The following is an 18590-nucleotide window of genomic DNA, read 5'->3' as shown; positions in this document are numbered from 1 at the left end:
GCATGTGCCCTTACATCAGTTCACAGGGAATGTTTTTAAACCAAGGAGGCGACAAACACCTAAAAACCTCTATTTTGTCTTGGCTTGAGTAAGCAGTGGCATGTAGAGCCTCACTGTGCTAATTAGCTCTGTGTGAGGGTGAATATATTTCCTGAAGTCTTTCTTCCTCAGGTTTGGGCTCACACTTTTCCCCCCTCCCTCTGATCTCTCTTGCTCTGCTCTCAGCTGACACATTTCTACAGAGCTCTCCTCCCTTGGGCTTGGTGCCTTCCCTGGTGCCACCCCTAGGTGGGTGTCTGGGCATCGGGGCTCTGTTCTGCCTCATGGGAAAGGACTTGGCTTCTCCCTCCCCAGTGACTGGGATAGTCGGGAATGGTCTGGGAGAGTTTCCAGTGTCACTTTATCATTTCAGAGGGTGAATGGGACAACTCTTGGGAGGTGCCCTTTCACTGGAATGTCACTTGTTAAACCAAATGTGGTACTTTAGGGGCAGATAGCTGAAGGAATGTGTTGCTGAGAGAGGGAGTCCATATGCCAGCTAATAGAAGTGTTATTTCCAGGGCTCTTTGTCCTGAATTTCACACTAAATCCCTGTCCTGGGCATGCAGAAGCTTTTGTGCTGTTTGTTCTCCCTGCTTTTGTTTCACTGATGGCATCCACCTGACTCAGAGAATAAGTGTGAACAATGGTTGCCCAAAGAGCTTCATATTTCTACTCAGGGCTAATCCTGCCTGGTTAAGGGTTCCAGCCTGCTGAAAAGCGACCCCCAAACCCCCTGGGATGCTTCGGATTCCAGTGTAAGGATCTGCACTATTCCAGCATAAAATCCTGCCTGCTTGTTGTAGCACAGGATGGGGCAAACAATTTCAGATTGGTGAGAGGAGCAGGGACTGGAGCATCAAAGGGAACCACATCGAGCATCAAAGGGGTCAGAAAGGGGGACTGGCAGGGAGGCTGGCGGGAGCACAGAGGGCTCCTTTGTGCCGTGATCACAGCGCTGCTCTGTGCCCGCGCTGGCGGGGCAGATGGCTGGGCAGCACCTTCTCGTCAGGCAGGAAGCTGATAAGAAATATGACTTGTCTCTAAGCCAGCATGGCTTTTCCTCCTCTTTCTTCTTCCAGTCAGTTGAATGCGTCCAGAGCATTATCTCTGCTTGGGACTGACTTTAGCGGCACTGGCTTAATGTAATTACTGAACAGCCGCCAAATGTGCTTGTGCCGCATAACCCTGGAAGGGCTGAGCTGTCAGGAGTGCTCTGCAGTGAGTCCCAGCCGAGGGAGGACAGGGATCCTTGCAGGTGTGGCTGGCCCAGGGCAGCTCCCCCCACGTGTGGGACCAGTGACGGCTCTGCTGGTCCCGCTTCCCCCCCCTCCATCTGAACGGTGACGTGCCATGGCTCTTGATAACTGTTTGGCTCCCGGCCATCCTGCTGCTGCCTCCGGGGCACAGAGTGCCCTGTCGAGTGGAAAATGCTGTGCCCTGGAGGGTGTGCAAGCAAAGGATGCTCCCAGCTCCGTGGTGTGGTCATGAGCCCCCCAGCAGCGGGGTGTGAAGCAGTGTGTGGCTCTGAGCACGCTGCAGGGAGCAAAGGAGCCGTGGCCAGTGCCCAGCCCGTGGAGAGATGCTCTCCCCTGCTTTTGAAGAGTCAGCCCAAGGGCTCTGTGTATGCTCAGATTTGTGTTGCCAGCTCTGGTTTGCTTCTCCTCAGTCAGGATTCAGCTTGGCATGTTCAGGAGCTCGTCTTGGAGAAGGGGCAGGAAGGTTTGGCTTGCTGAGTTATCTGTAATGCATAAAACCAAATGCAAATGTGAGGAGGACAGAGCGTAACTCATAAACAGCATTCATGGTCCTTGCACAGCCGTGTGTGGAGCCAAGACCTGTTCTCAGGCATTGCAGCCTCTTTCTCTCAATTATTTACTCTCCTTATCTTCCTCTCTCCCCTCCTCTGACATGCTACACCATCTCTCAGTGCTAATTTCCTCTCCATCTCCTATGGTTGACACGCTGCTTTCCCTTGCTCTTGTTTCCTAATGTTTTCTCTCTCGCCTTCCTTCCCTATTTTCTTTCTCCTCCGATTCAAAGCCGCTCCCTGAATAACTGCTGTCATATTTGCTCTTCTCCCATCCCTCTCCTCTCCCACTTTGCCTGTGTACTTTACTCAAGAGCTCTTTTGATCTTTGGTTTTCCTTCTGTGCCGATTCCAGTGGACTGAAGCGAGGCACAAGCTGCTGCCTCACAGCATCTGCCGCTCCCCAGAGGGGTTAATGCCTTCAAGTTGTTAAGTTTGGGGATTTTGTTGGTTTTAAAACGGTGGCTGAGGGAAGGAGCTCTCACAACAGGCTCCAGTTAAAAAAGATAAACACATCTTCAAAATAGGCTCCACAGCACAATTTATATTCTGCAGCTGAGGTGTCTCACTGACGCTGGAGCCGGTCTGAAGGACTGTGCTGGTGAGGTTACAGTGGGGGTTGGTTTTCCCACACCTGATGTGGGATGCAAACTCCTGCCTGTCCATTGTGCAAAGTCAACGTCCGATTCCAGCATTAAAACAGTTTCTACACAGGCTGAGCAATAAAAGGACCCACTGACAGCCGAAATTAGGTTGCTGCATAGACTTCTTTGTAGACAAAGGTGGGTCTGCAGAAAAGTGAGAGTTCTGGCAGGCCTGGTTTATTGGGACAGTTAAAAGAATGGGATCTGAAAGGATACAAAAGCTGCTGCAAATCCTGAATCAGCCCCAGCAGACCTGCAGAGACCAGCTTTGCAGAGGAACAGCAAGTGGTGGGTATTGTCCCTGTGGGGAGCAGAGATGAGCTGGAGCTCCCCAGGTCCTGCTTTGGTTGGTAACAACATACCCGTAGGACATAAAGCTTCTTCCTTCTCTTGGGTACCTAAAATACCTGACTTATGGCCAATTTTGGTGAAGGTACATGGTTGGATAAATATAACACTGAGCATGAAGTCATGGTTCACTAGAAGAGCGTTCCAGCTGCAGCATGGTGCTGGAGCCTGACACACCCTGCAAGCCTTGTGGCACTTGTCCTGTCCCACCCCATCAGGGGGTCGCTTTGCCTGGCTGATAACTCATTTTTATATTCTGTTCCCATCCACCAATGATTGCTGTTTTCTCCCTGTCTTTCAGGGAGGAGAAATGTCGAATTTCTAACCCTGGTTTTTTTGCACAGGCAGTTCTGAGTGTTCATCAGATCCCCTTTTAAACTGCAAAAAAAAAAAAAAATCCTTGAATACCAAAATGCATTGATTCGACTTTGGATTGAATTTTGTACTTGAAGCACTTTGTGCTGTTTCTCTAAATTTTGTTTGCAAGCACTCAGAGCCTTTTCTGATCTCCTCTCCAGGGCCAGATGCCCACTGGGACTGTGCCTGGTTAGCCCCAGATCTGGTTAGAGTCAAAGGCTGATGAATCCCCCACCAATGTGTAAACTTTTTCCTTACTGGCAGTTAGTCCAATATTTTTTGTTTTAGAAAAATAATTTCTCGGGCTGCCCTGAGGGGAAGTTCCTGGCTGGCTCCTCCAAGCAGGGACTGGCTTTTGCTTTCCTTGTCCACATGAAGTTGTTGATGGTACTCATGGAGAATTCCCAGAACTGCCCATGCTCCTCACCCCAGGCAGCACAACGTGCGCTGTTGGTGCTGACAGGCTCCTAAACATCCCTGACTCCTGGTGCTACAATTGCAGCATCAATTAATTAATTGCATTTCCAAACGTGGGGTTCCCTGGGTTCCCAGTAAAGGCCTGCTCAGGTGAGAGAGCAAAGAGCTGGAGTTCTCTGATCAGATGTACTGAATTTTTGACCTGAGTTACCAGAATTCATGTCAGGAACAGTTTTGGTAGCTATAATCAAAGTATTTGAGTTTCCAGCAATGCCTTCTGCATGTGGCAAAGCCACCCATCAGGACACTGTGCCTCTGCAGCCACGACATCGTGGCAGGATTTTTACAGAATTCAGCCACAGCTGCTCCCTCTGAATTTTTAATTGCTTTGAAACTGTGCTGGTTGGACCAGGAGGGAAGGGACGCTGTGCTCTCTGAGGGGTGGTGTTCTCCAGGAGCTGGGGGTTCGTGCTGATGGGGACCTGCTCTCTCCCAGGTGGACAATGCCAAGGATTTCCTGTCCATGGGAGGGCTCCGGCTGGTGATCGAGGGGCTGAACAGCTCCGAGGCGGCGCTGAAGGAACACGCTGCCTTCGTCCTGGGAGCCGCCCTGTCCAGGTGAGCCCCGCCACCCCGGGACACCAGGTGGGCTCTCTGCCTCTCTTTGTCTCTCTTGATTTATTTCTGATAGCACAAACTGAGAGCTTCTCTTGGTGTGTGACACACCACATTGTCTTCTCCCCCAAAATTGTCTTCTCCCCTTTCCTTGCTGCACCCCTTACCCTGCTCTTCTCCTCAGTCCATCCTCATCCAGCTTGTCAGACTTACCCAGAGTGATTTGGTGTTGAATCTATGGTTGTTTCTTGATTTCCCTCAACTCTTTGTTTGTACAAAGTCCAAGGGGGGATAATTCTGCCTCCCTCCCATCCCCTTGACAGCCCTCTCTTGGGGAAGATCTGAAGGAGGGTGCAGTTACAAGTGCCACCTTTCTCCCTCCTATTCCTTTCTCCTGGGCTGCTTTAGGGTAGCAAGATGCTGGCTTCAGAAATATAGCAACTGCCATGGTCTTTGGAGGGGGGTTTTAGCCCCACAGACATGGTGCTTCTGACACCAAAGGGGAACAGGGTCAGAAGCTGAATCAGGAGGAGACTGGCCTGCAGGATATTGCAGGTTCAGGGGAAGGAGCCCAGTCTGCCTCGTGCTGGGGCATCACATTTAGTTCTTCAGGTGGTACCATGTGGGCTCCATTTGCTAGGTGCCCTTTTTGTTTTATGGGGTTTGGGGCTTTGTGGGATGTGCGTTGAGAGGTGCAGAGGCTTTAGAAATGCATTGTGTGGTCCCAAACTCCAGGGTCAGAAGTGCAGAGTGCAGATTGAAAGTCAGGACTGTTTTATCTGCGTATTTCCACACCTAAAAGTATAGTTGCCTTCTCCAACATCATAAGTTATTTCTGGCTGAGTCTAATACACGGTGCACACATTTCTTTGGCAATCCTGTGTCTGATGCAGTTGGCCCTCAGTGTGTGTGAGGTCATACAGCCTCATGGACAGGAGCAGGTACCCAGATTTACACCAGGAGGGGATCCAGCTGCTGGCCTGAAGCAGAGCCTGACTCACTGATCACTATAAGATATACCCTTACACATCAGAAACACAGACCTGCTCTTCATATTCTGGTGTATCCTAATGTTGGAAACAATATTGGAATGGTTTCCTCAGGGTCTTCAGTTGCAGGTAGACTCTTAATTTTATGTTTCATACAGTGAAGATTATGAAGAGGATCTGGAAACCTTTGCAGGTAACTTGTGAAATAACAGGAGCTGTTAAAGAGCTTCTTTCCAGATGTAGCTGACATGTCATGGTCAAGACTCAAAAAATTCATTGTCACATCATATGATGTGTGGCCACAAGAGTCATGCTTTTGTGTAGCATTCCTCACTCGAGTGCAAAGGCCTTTCCTTGGACAGAAACAACCTCTCATCTGATATGACTCAACTGCTGCTTCAGAAACTTTTAGACCTTTTTTCTTTGAAGGACATTCTGGCAGATGGTGATTTTGAGTGGTTTGGATGGTACATTATCTGAGAGCTCTGTTCCAAAATATGAAGAATATTATGCCTGGGCTTGGGTTTGCTTTTTTTCCCCTTGCTGTCCTTAAGCTTTCTCAATAGACACCTACATGCCAACTTGTCTGCAGTGTGCTCTCTGCTTAATTTATTTGTTCATACATTTTCTCAGCTTACTCCATGCTCTAGTTAAACTGTCAGGGGCATTTCAGGTACTTCACATTAAGCATTTCCTGATGTCTCGTGTTTTTCTGAGGGCTTGTTGTTTATTTCTTTCACACATGGCTGTTCCTAGGAGCATTGGTTAGGGGGTAGGACTTTCCAGTAAATTCCCAGAGGTGTCACAGTTCACTGGGCTGTAGGGACATGATCTGCTTGTGTGCCTGGGGATGGTGTCAGATCCTGCACTGGATGCTGAGCTGTGCCTGGGCTAGAGGTGATGCTCTGCTGCTCACCAAATGGGTCTGTGGCCACCTCCCGGGTCTCTTCAGCCAGGCTGGCTCAGGCCAGTGGTTCCAAGCCAGGCAAACATTCCCAGAGGAAAATCATGGCATGATGATAGCAGCTCCACAGCCTGGCACAGGAGGTCAGTAACTCCTGGCACAGCTCAGGCTGGAGGAGGGAGTTTGGCTGTAGGCAAGTGTTTAACACAGGAGAAAACCACTGGACATAGAGTGATCTCAGACGTGCTTGGGTCACATCCAGAGCTTTTCAACTCTTAAAAATACCCAGGACTTCTCCAGATTTGCGATGTCCTTAGCTCTGATCAGGTGGTGAAGCAGGTAAGGGATGGAGCAATGAGCTGCAGCACCCAGGTCTGGCCTGCACACAGTCCTGCCAGGACCTGGCTCACAGGTCTGGCTGTGCTGAAAGCCCATTTGGGATAAAAGGTTTTTCCAGGGGATTAGCATCTTGAGCCAACAGGCCAGGTGGCTGGCCAAGATTTGGATCAGCAAAGGCAGGAGGAGGAGGAAAAGGCACACCAAGGCCAGCTCAGGATTTCTCCTTCCTGATATTGCTCCTATTTATTTGGCTTAAACCAGACTTGAAAAGCAGCTGCAGCACAGTGTGATTTGGGCCTCAGGGCACAGGGTCCTGGGGTCCAGCTGCCAGGATCTGTCCTCCCAGCATCCATCTCTGCCTCTCTGAGCCTCTGCCACGGGAGACCGTGACCTGACAGGGAAGAAATCAAGGTTTTATCTCTTGTTTCTCTTATATGTCCTTCACTTTAGGCATTTGGGTTTGAATCGCTGAGTCTGTGACCAAATCAAACATCATTCCATCTGGTGGAGTTCTCTGAGCAGTGCCCTTATTGCAACTCTAAAACCTCATCACAGTCTTACTGTTTTTAAACCTTTAACAAAAATGTTTTCTCTTCTGCAGTTTGCGAAAGTAAACTTCATTTGAACAATCCTCAAGTGCTCTGATTGGAAATAAAAGTTAAATGCACTAACAAAAATAATTGCTAGGCATGTGGGGTTGTACATTTAGGTATCCATAATTCACTAACAGTGTATGCCAATACACAACATTATCTGGATTTCCAGTGATTGCATTAGCATAAAAGCATGTTAGCATTTATCCTGTGGTACTAACATTTAAATATATATAAGTATGAAATATTAAGATACAGCATTTTGGAGGCAAGTGAAACTACTGTCTCTAAAATGTTCTTGCATATTTTGAAGGTACACTCCAGTATCTTCAGATGACAATCAGCATTCGCACCATTGGGTCCCAACATTACAAAAATGTCAATGTTTTATGCAAAGAGGAGCTATATTAAGCTAAAAAAGATTGCTGATGAGAGAAGTGTCTTCTGATGTCCTCTGAGCTATTTACAGGCAGCATCTTCCTTTGTTCGTGGCACAGCCAGGCCTCTGCGCAATCTGTATCTCCACGTTTCACAAGACTGGAAATGTGAGCCAGAAAGGATTATGCTTGTGATTAAAACCTCCATTTTTAAAAACTTTACCTTCAGGAAACGTTTTTCCACACCAATAATTTGACCATTTTAGTATTTTGTAATAAAAGGATTTTTGTAATCCGTTTAGAAGGGGAATAATAATTTATGTTGAATGCATTCTTGAAGCTTTATCCCAAATGCTCCCTGTGTGCTTAGGGGTGAGTTGGAGGTGAGGATGGAGAAAAGTTAAGCTGTGGGACCTTCAAGGCAAAGGGAAGCAGTTTGTACTTCACTGGGAGAGGGCAGAAGGTGAGATTTTGGCCTGGCCAAAGTGGGGAGCTGGGAGGAAAACCCCTTGTGCAGCTGCAGTGAGAGGCTCATGGTGTTTTGGCCAGTCCTTTAAAAACCCACGTGCTGTTCTGATGGGGTGGCTGGGGACGGGATGTCACACTGATGGTCCAAGCTGGTGTTTGCCCTATGGCACAGGGCATATGGCAGGGGCAGTCCCAGGACAACCTCTGCCCACAAGCCCAGCACTGCTGGGGTCTCGCTGTTCCCTTTGGCCCTGAGAGCTAAAACAGGACTTGAGGAAGGCTCAGGAGTAAACTCATTCCAGGTGATAACTCAAACATCATCGTGCAGCAGCACTCAGGAGTTGTCTAGAGATGGATTGTCTTAACCATTTCCCAGAAGATTAAACCCCTTAAACAATGTCCATGTGCTCCTGAACACCCCAATCACCATTATTTGTGTTACCCAGTTCTAAGGCTCACTGAGAGCTTGCACCACTTTGGTAAAGGAAGGAGAGGCATAAACCATGTATCTGCTTCTCAAGAGAAGCCTAAAAGAGGCTCCCCAAGTGATGGGCTCTGTTGCCTCCTGCACAGTGCTGGGCTGGGGTGTCCCAGCAATGCTCAGCATTGTGGGGTCCAGCTGGTTTTAGTTCTGCTTTCCCATCTTCTTTTCTTAGGGAAAAAGGATGGGAGAATGCTGTCCCCTTGCTCTGTCCATCAGTTCCTTGGTGGTGTCCATTCTCCTAGGGTGCATGACTTCCATGCTCTGCTGGAGAAGCACCAGCTTCTTCAGGATGTGTCTGTCAAGAGGAAAGAGCTTCCACCAGATTTAATGGTTTTGAGCCAGGTCCAGCTGTGCAATGAAACTGGTTGGCACTCACTGCTGTTAAATAACATTAGGGCCCAAGCAATAAACCCAGGAAAAGTTAAATTAAAGACCTTGCTTTGATGCTGTCTTGTAAGGACATAAGAATTTCTGGGCAGAGAAATAAATCTAGTTAGCTTAACGAGCACTGTCCCTACCCATTTATTTCAAATCCATCTTCATCCCTTCCTCCTCCAGCTTCCCCTTTACATCCTGCAGTCTTTGCCCATCTCTTTATTAATTTTCCCTGATTTTTTCAGTGGCCCTGTTTGCCCACACCATGTGTTTGCCATGTCCCAGTCGCAGTAATTTCAGCTCCACTCCTTACCCGCTTATAATTTCTTGCTTTGTGGGTTGTCTCTTCTATTTTTATTTGAACTCCTGACTTGTGTGGAGTTATCAGCCTCACTGCACTTAATTTCAAATTAATTTGATTGGGTCACCTCAATTTTTTTTCTGTAATGATAATGAACTCAACCTATTTAGCCTTCCCCCATTATGAATAACCTTAACAAAAACTGCAGTGCGGTATAAATGAGTGTTTCATCATTGTGGTTAATTACACAGAAGAATAAATCCCTAAACATTTTTCAGCCTCTGAAATCTAACAAGGAAGTGTAATTAACAATTAAAGAGTAAACTGCCATCCTTGTGCTCTCTGGAAGACTGGGAGAGAAAAATCTAGAATGGAAGGTTTGCCCCTGGGTTTTGGGGGGAGTTGAAATGCTGGGGAAGTGCTGGTGTCTGGAAGCAGCAGGTGCAGCTGTGGGGGGTCAGGTCCTTGTCCTGTGCCACGTTCCTGCAACTGCTGGAGAGCTGACAAGGTGGGATGGACGCCTTGGCCTCACTCTGTGGGACTGGTTTTAGTCCAAGGATGTTGTCCTTTCTGTAAAGGGTGGGAATTCTGGAGTGAGTGGTTGCATCCAGGGGGTCTGGGTTGGGCAGGTGGTGCGAGAGAGGTGGGCAGAGAGGCTGAGCAGTGAGGATGCAGATGGCTGAAGGTGGAGTGTTTGGCCTCACATCACCCTGGGCAGTGAGCAGACCTGCCTGGCTCCTCCAGCACTGAGATCATTGGGTTCTCCCACTTATCCCAGGGCTCAGCCTCAGCAGTGCAGGTGGCTCCTGCTGTCCCAAGACCTGTGTGTGGTGTCCTTCCCTGAAGACCCAGCCCCCCAGACCCGCTGGTGCTGCCTGGGGCTGTGGCAGGGATCGGATCAGGAGCACTGGGAAGCTGCCCCAGCAGAGCTCGGCAGCGGCCTCTCCTTAGCAGGGAGGGTGGTGACACAACCTGCAGGAAGAACTCATCACAGCCAGGTCATGCATTATATAAAACATGTTGTTTCTGTCTCCTCGTGTTTAGTAAATGCTCTGTGCTGCAGCCTTGAGTTATTGTGGTGGTTTCCATTTACAATACACAGGTTGGTTACTTAATCACTTTCTGCCACAAAAAACAGCCCAAACTTGCTGTTTCTCAGTGCAGACCTGGTTCCACAGCTGGACACAACATGTATTCCTCTGTCTCTTCAGCCACTATTTATTCATCCTTCTTGCTCTCCAACTCCCTGACAGGAGGGTGGAGCCAGGTGGGAGTCGGGCTCTGCTCCCAGGGAACAAGCAGCAGGACAAGAGGAAACGACCTCCAGTTGCACCAGGGGAGGTTTAGATTGGATATTAGGGAAAGTTTCTTCACTGTACGGGTTGTCAAGCACCAGAACAACCCTGGAGGCATTTAAAAGATGTGCAGATGTGGCACTGAGGGACCTGGTTTGGCAGTGTGGTGTGAGATTAATGGTTAGACCTGATGATCTTAGATGTCTTTTCCAACCCATATGATTCTATGTTCTCTGTTTATCTTTTACTACAGCCTGTGCACTCAGCTAATGGCTTCACAGGCTTCAAAGGTTTTCCTCTCTAACCACCCACATTATTTTCCTGACCTGTTGTGACTTTCCCATGTTGTGCATTCCCCGCTTTCCCTCCAAGCAATAGGTGCAAAAGGCTCCACAGAGAGGAGGCATCTGCCTGTGCTCTTTAATCAGGGTGTGCAGGAGGCTGTGGCAGCCCATTGTCCTGTGTTTCAGAAGGGAGGTAGAGAAAGTGCATTGAGTAGAACGAGGAAGCAAAGAATGGGAGATGAACAATGAGAGAGGAAATGCAGGATGCTTGGTGATGTACCCGCTCCCAGAGGGTTTGGGGTGGACAGCACTGAGCCAAGCATTACAGCTATTGTCTGAGCTCCCGTGGGAGGATGCAGATCCCACCTCCTCCTCTGTAGGTCCCGCTGTGTGCACCCTCCTCCTCCTTCCTGATTGTGGCTTTTGTTGGATTTAATTGCTGACAGGCTGCACACAGCCAGAATGCAAAGCCAGGCTTGGGGCTGAATGGCAATGGCAGAAATGGGCTTTTGGAGGGCTGTTGGGGGGCTGCCCTTACCTCTTGTGGGCTGTCTTCTGGATTTAACCTTATTTGCTCCTCCACTCTTCCCGTTGTGCTGAGGAGAGGCTGGCAGAGCTGCTGGTCACAGAGCTTTCATAGGAGGCAAAATAATGCAGGTTTCCATGGCATCCAAGGATGGCCCTTGGCTGTCCTGACTGAAGAGGGACCAAGTCTCAGCAAGAGACCTCGTTTCCAGGTTGTCACCTTCCACCCTACCTCTTCTCTTGCTACAGTGTTTTAGTAAGATTTTTCTCATCTGTCTCTTCATGTGCTTAAAGATTCATTGAAACAGGTGATTATTCATCCATGAAGACAGTTCCTCAGGCCTTCCACCAGATTGCTGCCAACCTCACCCCTTCAAGGCTCTCCAGGTGTTTGAACGGGATGATGAGAGAAAACAACAGCTTACTGGAAATTATCTCTTTCTGAAGAAACTCATCATCACTGTTAACTACTTGCTCTTCCCTGAAGTGCTGACATTCTGTGTCTTCTTGTGAGCTGGGTTTTAATCTCCCTTTATTTTAGATGATCTTTTTTCTGCTTGAAAGGAGATGTCCATCAGAGGCCCTCGAAGCTGCCTGGCATGTTTGGAAGGGCATGACTCACTGGCTTGTCTGCCTGAGAAGCTCTGCAGCCCTGTGAGCCCTGAGCTGCTCAGGGCAGCTGTCTGTGGCCACCCAACATCCCCAGGTTGCTGGGTTGGTGGGCAGCCCCCTCCCCGTGGGACAGCTTGGAGTCACCACATCAGCTGGAGGAATGCTATCACAGCTGCTTCCCACTGAGTCTTGGCCCCTTGATCCCACTGCATGAGCCCTGAATAGATTTGAAAACTAATTTGCTGCTCAGAGCATCAATAGATCTACATCACTTGTCCTTTCTGCTGCATTTAATGAGCTTCCAAGGTGCTGCAGCCAGTTCCAGAAGGCAGCCATCAAAGGATTGTGTCTTTGCTTCCATCAGAAGTGCCCCTCCAGCACATGGCACGCATGTCTCTCATGAATTTAACGTGGAGCACATAGTATACTTTCTTGCATCCATCCTTTCCAGACTGTTTCTCCTCTTTGTTTCTGACTGCCCTGAAAGTCGGGGATGAGAGAGAGGAAGGGCTCTTCCCACAGTTGGTGTAGCTGGAGCCCAGGCGATACGTGGGTCATGGTGAATGTCCTCCCACAGAGCTTCTCTCCACATCTGACTCCCTCTGTTATTCCCTACTGGTGCCCAGTCCTACCTGCTCCCTTCTGTCAATCATCCTGGAGCTGGCCTGTGCTTTGGGCATCCCTGCCTGCATCAGTCTCGTGGAAGTCCCACGTGGGACGTCTCTGTGTGGGTGAGGAGTGAGGGCACACGTTGGTGCTGCCGCCCCGACAGCCGGGAACGATGGGCACAGCCCCGCGAGGGACAGGTCATTAATCCTTAACTGCATCTGCTGGGATCAATAATTAGGGCTGTTGCTCTGTATAAACCACCAGATCAACACAGGAGTTGCCTTATTAAAGCAGACGTGCGGGCCTGGCTGGTCAGAAAGCCCCTGTGGCTGGATTGCAGAGGTGGGAACAGAACCCAGGTGGGACTCGTAGGGTGACATGTAAATGAGGTTTCCCTAAGCCTTGAGCAGCTCAAACCTGCCATACACAATGAACCACGAGGGTTCTTGGGTTTTACCTATTCCTGGCAGTGCAACAGGGAGGGTTGAAGAGGGTTTCTGGATTCTGGTCCACGCCTGGTACAGCAGGGTGGCTGCACACAGGAGTGTGTCTGATCTCCTCTGCATGTTCCTCCTCTCCTTGTGGAAGCAAGTTATGTCACGTTTCCACACATACTCTGTCAGAAAAGCCTCTTAAAATGATTTTAGTTTGTTTGCATGTCTTGGAACGAGCAGGAACTCACTCGAGTTGTTTTCCAAATTAATACCCCGCTGTTTTTACTTAACAAGCTCTTTTTCCAAGCTGAGAACAGTAACGACTCTGAGATTTCTTTTTAAAAAATGCATTTTCTTCTGAGGCATTTCATATTAAAATCTGTTTTAATTTCAGTTCCGCTAATATGTGAAAACACACAGTAAGGAATTATTAGTCCCTGAAGGAAAAAAGACAGATGGAACCCAAAATGGAATTGGCTTTATGATTGAAACCTTCAAGAGTGCAATGGAGTCAGGGCGTGGTCCTGCCCTGTCAGCACCTGGGCAGCGATTCAGCTGGTGTGAACCTCCACGAGCATGGGCTGAGGAGAAATACAGATGTCCCCTGGTAGAGCCAGCCCTGGTTGTCCCCTCTTGGTGAGACCTGTGGCTGGAGGAGGGCAGGGGTGAGCAGGGGGGTGGTGAGGGTGGTGTGTGGGACGGAGGGGACGGAGGGCGTGTCGGGGCCCTTGGCGTGCTGACGTGGGTTGGTAATGAGCTGCTATTTCTGCCTCGAGCTTCCCACAGCTGTGCATGATGGCTCTTGTGTCCCTGTGCCGGGAGAGCTGAGCTAGGAGGAGGGGAATGCTCCAAAAAGCTTGGGAACGGGAATGTGGAGGTGTGGAAGTGCTGTAGGGGGGCCGTGAGTTTGGGCTCTGCTCTGAGTTCCTGCTCCACGGGCAACCTGTGCGATTTCCTCAGGGCTGGCATTTCCCATCCTGGCTGTGAGAGGGAAGGCAGTAATGGAGAAATACCAGGCAGTGTTATCTGCACTGGCTTCAGCATTAGTGGATGTTTCTGGGGTCTGTAGCCACAAACATTTACAGCATTTCTGCTGGAGAGGAGAAAGAAAAGGTGTTGCAGAAAGGAGAGTTCTCCACTGTGTTTTGGGAGCAAGTCCTTTCCATGCAAACTGGCTTTACAACTCAGACCATGACCGTGCTTTCATGGTCAGCAAGTCCTGAGCAGCTCTAGAGCTGGAGAGATGCAGCAAGTGAAGGCAAAGATGCTTTGCCAAGGCAAATCCACGTCAGTTATGGAGCTATGTCAGCACATCTGCTTGGAGAGGGTACAAAGGGGATGGGTGAGGGCAGTGATGGCAGCGCCAGGAGATGCCCAGTTTCCCACCCAGTGCTCACTGCTGATCTTGCCTCTGTGCATAGATTGTGTTGACATGGGGCACACTTGCCAAAGAGAGGGCTGTGGGTGCCTCCCCCTGAGCTACTGAATAGGGCTGAGGGGGTCTAAAACAATTTAAGGAATGATTTGGTGTAGAAAGTTGAAGTTTGCCTGTGGAGATCATGGTTTAAGGTGTGGAAGTGGCCGGGGGCCCATGGCTCTGTGTGTGCTGGGCAGGTGTGTGTCCCTGAGAGCAGGGTTGTGTTGAACTGGTCTTTCTGGAGCAAACTGGACAACGAGCAGCATCCCTGGGTCCATCAGCTGGGAAGAAGGTGACAGGCACGTGTCTCTTCCTGTGGTACAATAGCAGCATATTAAGAACATGACTGGGACCTTGCTAATTGTCCTGATGAGTTGGAGCACTGCTGGAAATGACCTGATCCTGCAGATCTATGGGGAGCCGAGCAAACTCCTGTAACATGCCCAGCACCTCACCAAACATCCCCTATTCACTCCTTCTGACAAGTGCCGTTTGATTTTTGTTATCCCTGATCTCCACTAGCATGGTCAAGTTTGCTGAGGGGTATTCTGTACAGAAAGAAAGGCTCCTGAGCTCTTTCTGCAGGACCTGGACAGGAAATTGTGGAGAAATACTATAAAGCTGCTGTGGATTTTCTTTCCTTTCCCTGGGGACTCTGGGGATTGCAGATCAGCGGATTGTGGATTAGCTGATCAGGAATTAGAAGTACATTTTTCATTCTTAGGTTACACACTAATGAATTGAAAAATTTAATTTCTTTAAATCCAGCTATTTCAGATAGAATTGGTGAAGTCATCTTGTGTCTCTTCTGGTACCTCAAGAATGACTGAACTGTGATCTCTCTGGGGTCACACCATGCACATTCACTTCTTTGTCTTTAGCCTTGGCTGGTACAAAAGTGCACTCTGCTTGCAAGAAGAGCCCATCCCTCATGGGTGTTCCAAGTGGGGCAGTGGGGGTGTGTGTTGGAGGCTGCAGCTCTCTGCCAGCCCTGGGTGCAAGGAGGTGAACTGAGCCCTGGGGAGCAGCCCTGGCACCAGGCTGGGGGCTCCAGTTTGGGTCTTTGAGTCCCCTAGTAGCAACTCAAGTGTCCTTTCCAACTCAGTGTATTTTGATTCCAGATGTAAGCCAAGCACTCCTCACACCTGGAGCCAGGCAAACCTGCCCTGCTGTGCCAGGGAGGCCCTTGGCAGAGCTGCAGCACTGGGTTTAACAGGGTGTCTGCCCAGTAACAACTGACAGGGAGGTGAGGATCATTGAAGTCTGACTCCATCCCTGCCCAGGACACCCCAACAGTCCCACCCTGTCCCTGAGAGCGCTGTCCAAACCCTCCTGGAGCTCTGGCAGCCTTGGGGCTGTGCCCACTGCCCTGGGGAGCCTGGGCAGTGCCCAACCAGCCTCTGGGGGAAGAACCTTTTGCTGAGATCCAACCTGAGCCTGCCCTGACTCAGCTCCAGCCATTCCCTGGGTGCTGTCCCTGCTCACACAGAGCAGAGATGGAGCTGCCCCTCAGGAGGAGCTGCAGACCCCAGTGAGGTCTGATCTCAGTCTCCCCTCCAGCTGAACACAACAAGTGCCCTCAGCTGCTCCTCATACAGCCCTTCCAGGCCCTTCACCATCCTCATGTCCCTTCTTTGGACACTCTCCAACAACTTTGGACCCTTCTTACATTGTGGCACACAAAACTGTCCCCAGGACTTGAGGTGAGGCTGCCCCAGGTCAGAGCAGAGCAGGACAATCCCCTCCTTGGCACAGCCAGTGATGCTGGGCCTGATGTACCCCACAAAAATGGAAATAAAAAATAATAATTTCTTCTTGCCCTTGGACTCATTTCTGTGAATGAAGCTGAAGTCTTTCCCCCCTTTTTTGGATCCCTCTGTGGGGAGGGTCCTGGTACCTTGGGCAGCCCCTCCACTGTAACAGGCTGGGGTTTGGGTGATGCTGGTGCCAATGGATGCACAGACTGCAGTGGGCTCCACGTGCCTCTCCTCTAGCTGCACTGCTCTTCGGGTCTGAGGTATGCACCTCCCTACCCAAAACCTGTGCCAGGGACAGCACTGAGCAGAAAAAGGCGTTTATGTCGTTAAAAGCCTAACGGCTGCACTGTGGGACCCTGCGGCGGGTGGAGAGCAGCTCCTTCATTACCCAGCGCTTTAAATGAGAGCTAAACAAAAGGGCCCAGGCTCTCCAGAGCCGCCTTTATTCACACACCTTGTGATGCTGAAAGTGGGTCTGGAACGCGGCCGCCTCTCGCCACGGAGCACCGGCACCCCCGGCAGAGCCGTGGGCTGGCGCCTGCCGGGGCAGGAGCACGGCACTGGGACATCTGTTACTCCCCTCGACTGATGAACGGATTTGGGGCTGTGCCCATAATACCTTGATTAACAATTAACATGATGGAACTGGGAAATACATCTCATTCCCCGCCCGAAGCCGGCAGGTGAGGATATATGTTACTGGCTGATTGCTGTGCCTTGTTAGAGCCTATTTACGGGTGATTGAAAAGCAGAGGCTTTGTGTGAGGAGAGACCTTTAATCTCCTGGCAGAGCCAGTGTGTTTCCCTTCAGGAAGCGTTCCTTCTCTCCTGCTTATCTCTAACCCCGCTCTAAACCTGAACCTGGCAGAGACCAAAAGAAAGGCAGGATCAAAACAAAAATAATTGGGATTGCTGGCTTTTGTGGGCAGTCTGAACCCGTTATTCCTCCTTACCAGCTAGTTATTCCTAAATAACTCTTGCAAGAGACAATTCAGCAGTTGCAGCATCTCCTTGATGAAAAGCACTCCAATGTAATAACCATGGCAACAGTTGCTGAGGGCCGGGGTGGTGAGGGATGGGGACGTGCTCTCTGAAGGACACTGGCCCAACTTCCCTGACAAATGGCACTGCCAAGCACCGAGGAGGTGATGTATGGAGAGCCCCTGTGCTGGCTCTTGTCCTGGTGGGGTCCCAGCCACACGTGCTGTGCTGGGGATGCAGGTTGCCCCAGTGGACCCAGGAACAAGTCACATGTTGTTAATGGTGGGCATCTTCCTCTCTGCAGGGAAGGGGAGCTCGTAACCCGACAGCTGAGGGGGAGTCGTGGGCACATTTGATTGGGAGGGAAAGGCCAGGGAGGGAACCTGAGCGGAGGACACCACCTCTGATCCCCAAGTCACAGAGGATTTCCCAGGGTCTGGATGCTCTGGGAAAGGCTGCATGTGTCTCTCTGCTCTTGACCTTCACCCAGCCTGGTTGGTGCCAGACACTGGTATCAACAATAAAGACATGTCTCATCTCAAGAGCTTCTTCTTTGTAAGCCATCTTTAAGACCGTGTTTGAAGCTCTACAGGAGAGGTGACAGAAGCCACGTGGTGCTGCAGGTGGAGGAGTTTGGGCATTTGCCTTGAAGGGTTGGCCCTTGGTGCATGGCAGGAACCAGGAGAACCTGGACTGAGCCTGGAGAGTTTGCTGTGAGGGTCCCTCATGCCTGGGTCATGCTCTTCCCCTGCCCAGGGTCCTTCTAAGTGTTCACCATCCGGACTACCCTGGACAGACCTCTCCAAACTCTCTGGTCTTAATCTTGGCTGGGGAGCTGATGATGGGATGAAGGCCTCTCAAATAGCTTTGTGGGGTGGTGGTATTTTTGTTAGGCACTTTTCTCTTGCTGTTGTCATATTTAATTGGATGTTTATAAGCCTGAAAAGTAAAAGAAGAAAACTCTAATGTTCACCAGAAGAAAAGAGGAGCCTGCGAAAAAGTAGCATTTGTACAGATTTCTGAGAAGAGGGCAGTAAATACTCCACCTCTGCTTAATAATAATAATAATAGACATGCTAAATATGTCTAAAAATATAAAATAATGGGCCTGTTTGGAATAGTCAACATCCTTATCACCCTGCTGCCACCTCTGCAAACAAGTTTCACTAGAGATTCTGTGCATGATTTTCAATGGCTCGGAGCAGCTGTAGCTTCTTTGACTTCAGTGAAAAGTCTGAGTGCTTGGCACGGCGGCAAACCAAGCCTCTTCCTTTCTGCTTCAAATTGGGGCTTGATTCTAAGTGAGATGAATTTTCTCCTCCTGATAATTCTGTGCATCTGAAGTGATTACAGCTCCGCGTGAGTGCTCTTTTAGGACATTTGAATGCAGCATTTTCTTCCGTCTTAAAAAGGTTCCTCCAAGCCTCATGATGCTGGAGAAGAGGGGGAGAAATAAATCCTGGTGGAAGCCGTCACATCTTCCTATGCAGATTAGAGATTAAAACTCGTATTTTTATAAAACACATACGGGGGCTAAATCGGAAAACTTCTGCTGAGGCGAGAGGGTTTTGGCTGCTGGGAACGTGCTGCTAAATTCTTATCTGGCAATGGGGAGG

The 18590-nt window shown here is 49.7% G+C and overlaps 1 protein-coding gene across 4 annotated transcripts in view; it reads left to right on the top strand.

The window, feature by feature from the left end:
• Window positions 1-18590, top strand: part of SIL1 (SIL1 nucleotide exchange factor) — a 100919-nt gene that overhangs the window by 61163 nt on the left and 21166 nt on the right. For all 4 annotated transcript variants that reach the window (XM_051793803.1, XM_051793805.1, XM_051793801.1 and 1 more), the window contains one exon: window positions 4112-4233. In XM_051793803.1, coding sequence (XP_051649763.1) covers window positions 4112-4233 — 122 coding nt within the window. The remainder of the gene's footprint in view (window positions 1-4111; window positions 4234-18590) is intronic.

The sequence above is a fragment of the Manacus candei genome, unplaced genomic scaffold (genome assembly GCF_025592945.1).
Source record: "Manacus candei isolate 608988 ecotype Guabito, Panama unplaced genomic scaffold, ASM2559294v1 h1tg000037l, whole genome shotgun sequence".
NCBI lineage: Eukaryota > Metazoa > Chordata > Aves > Passeriformes > Pipridae > Manacus > Manacus candei.
This window is presented reverse-complemented; position numbering and strand designations above follow the sequence as displayed.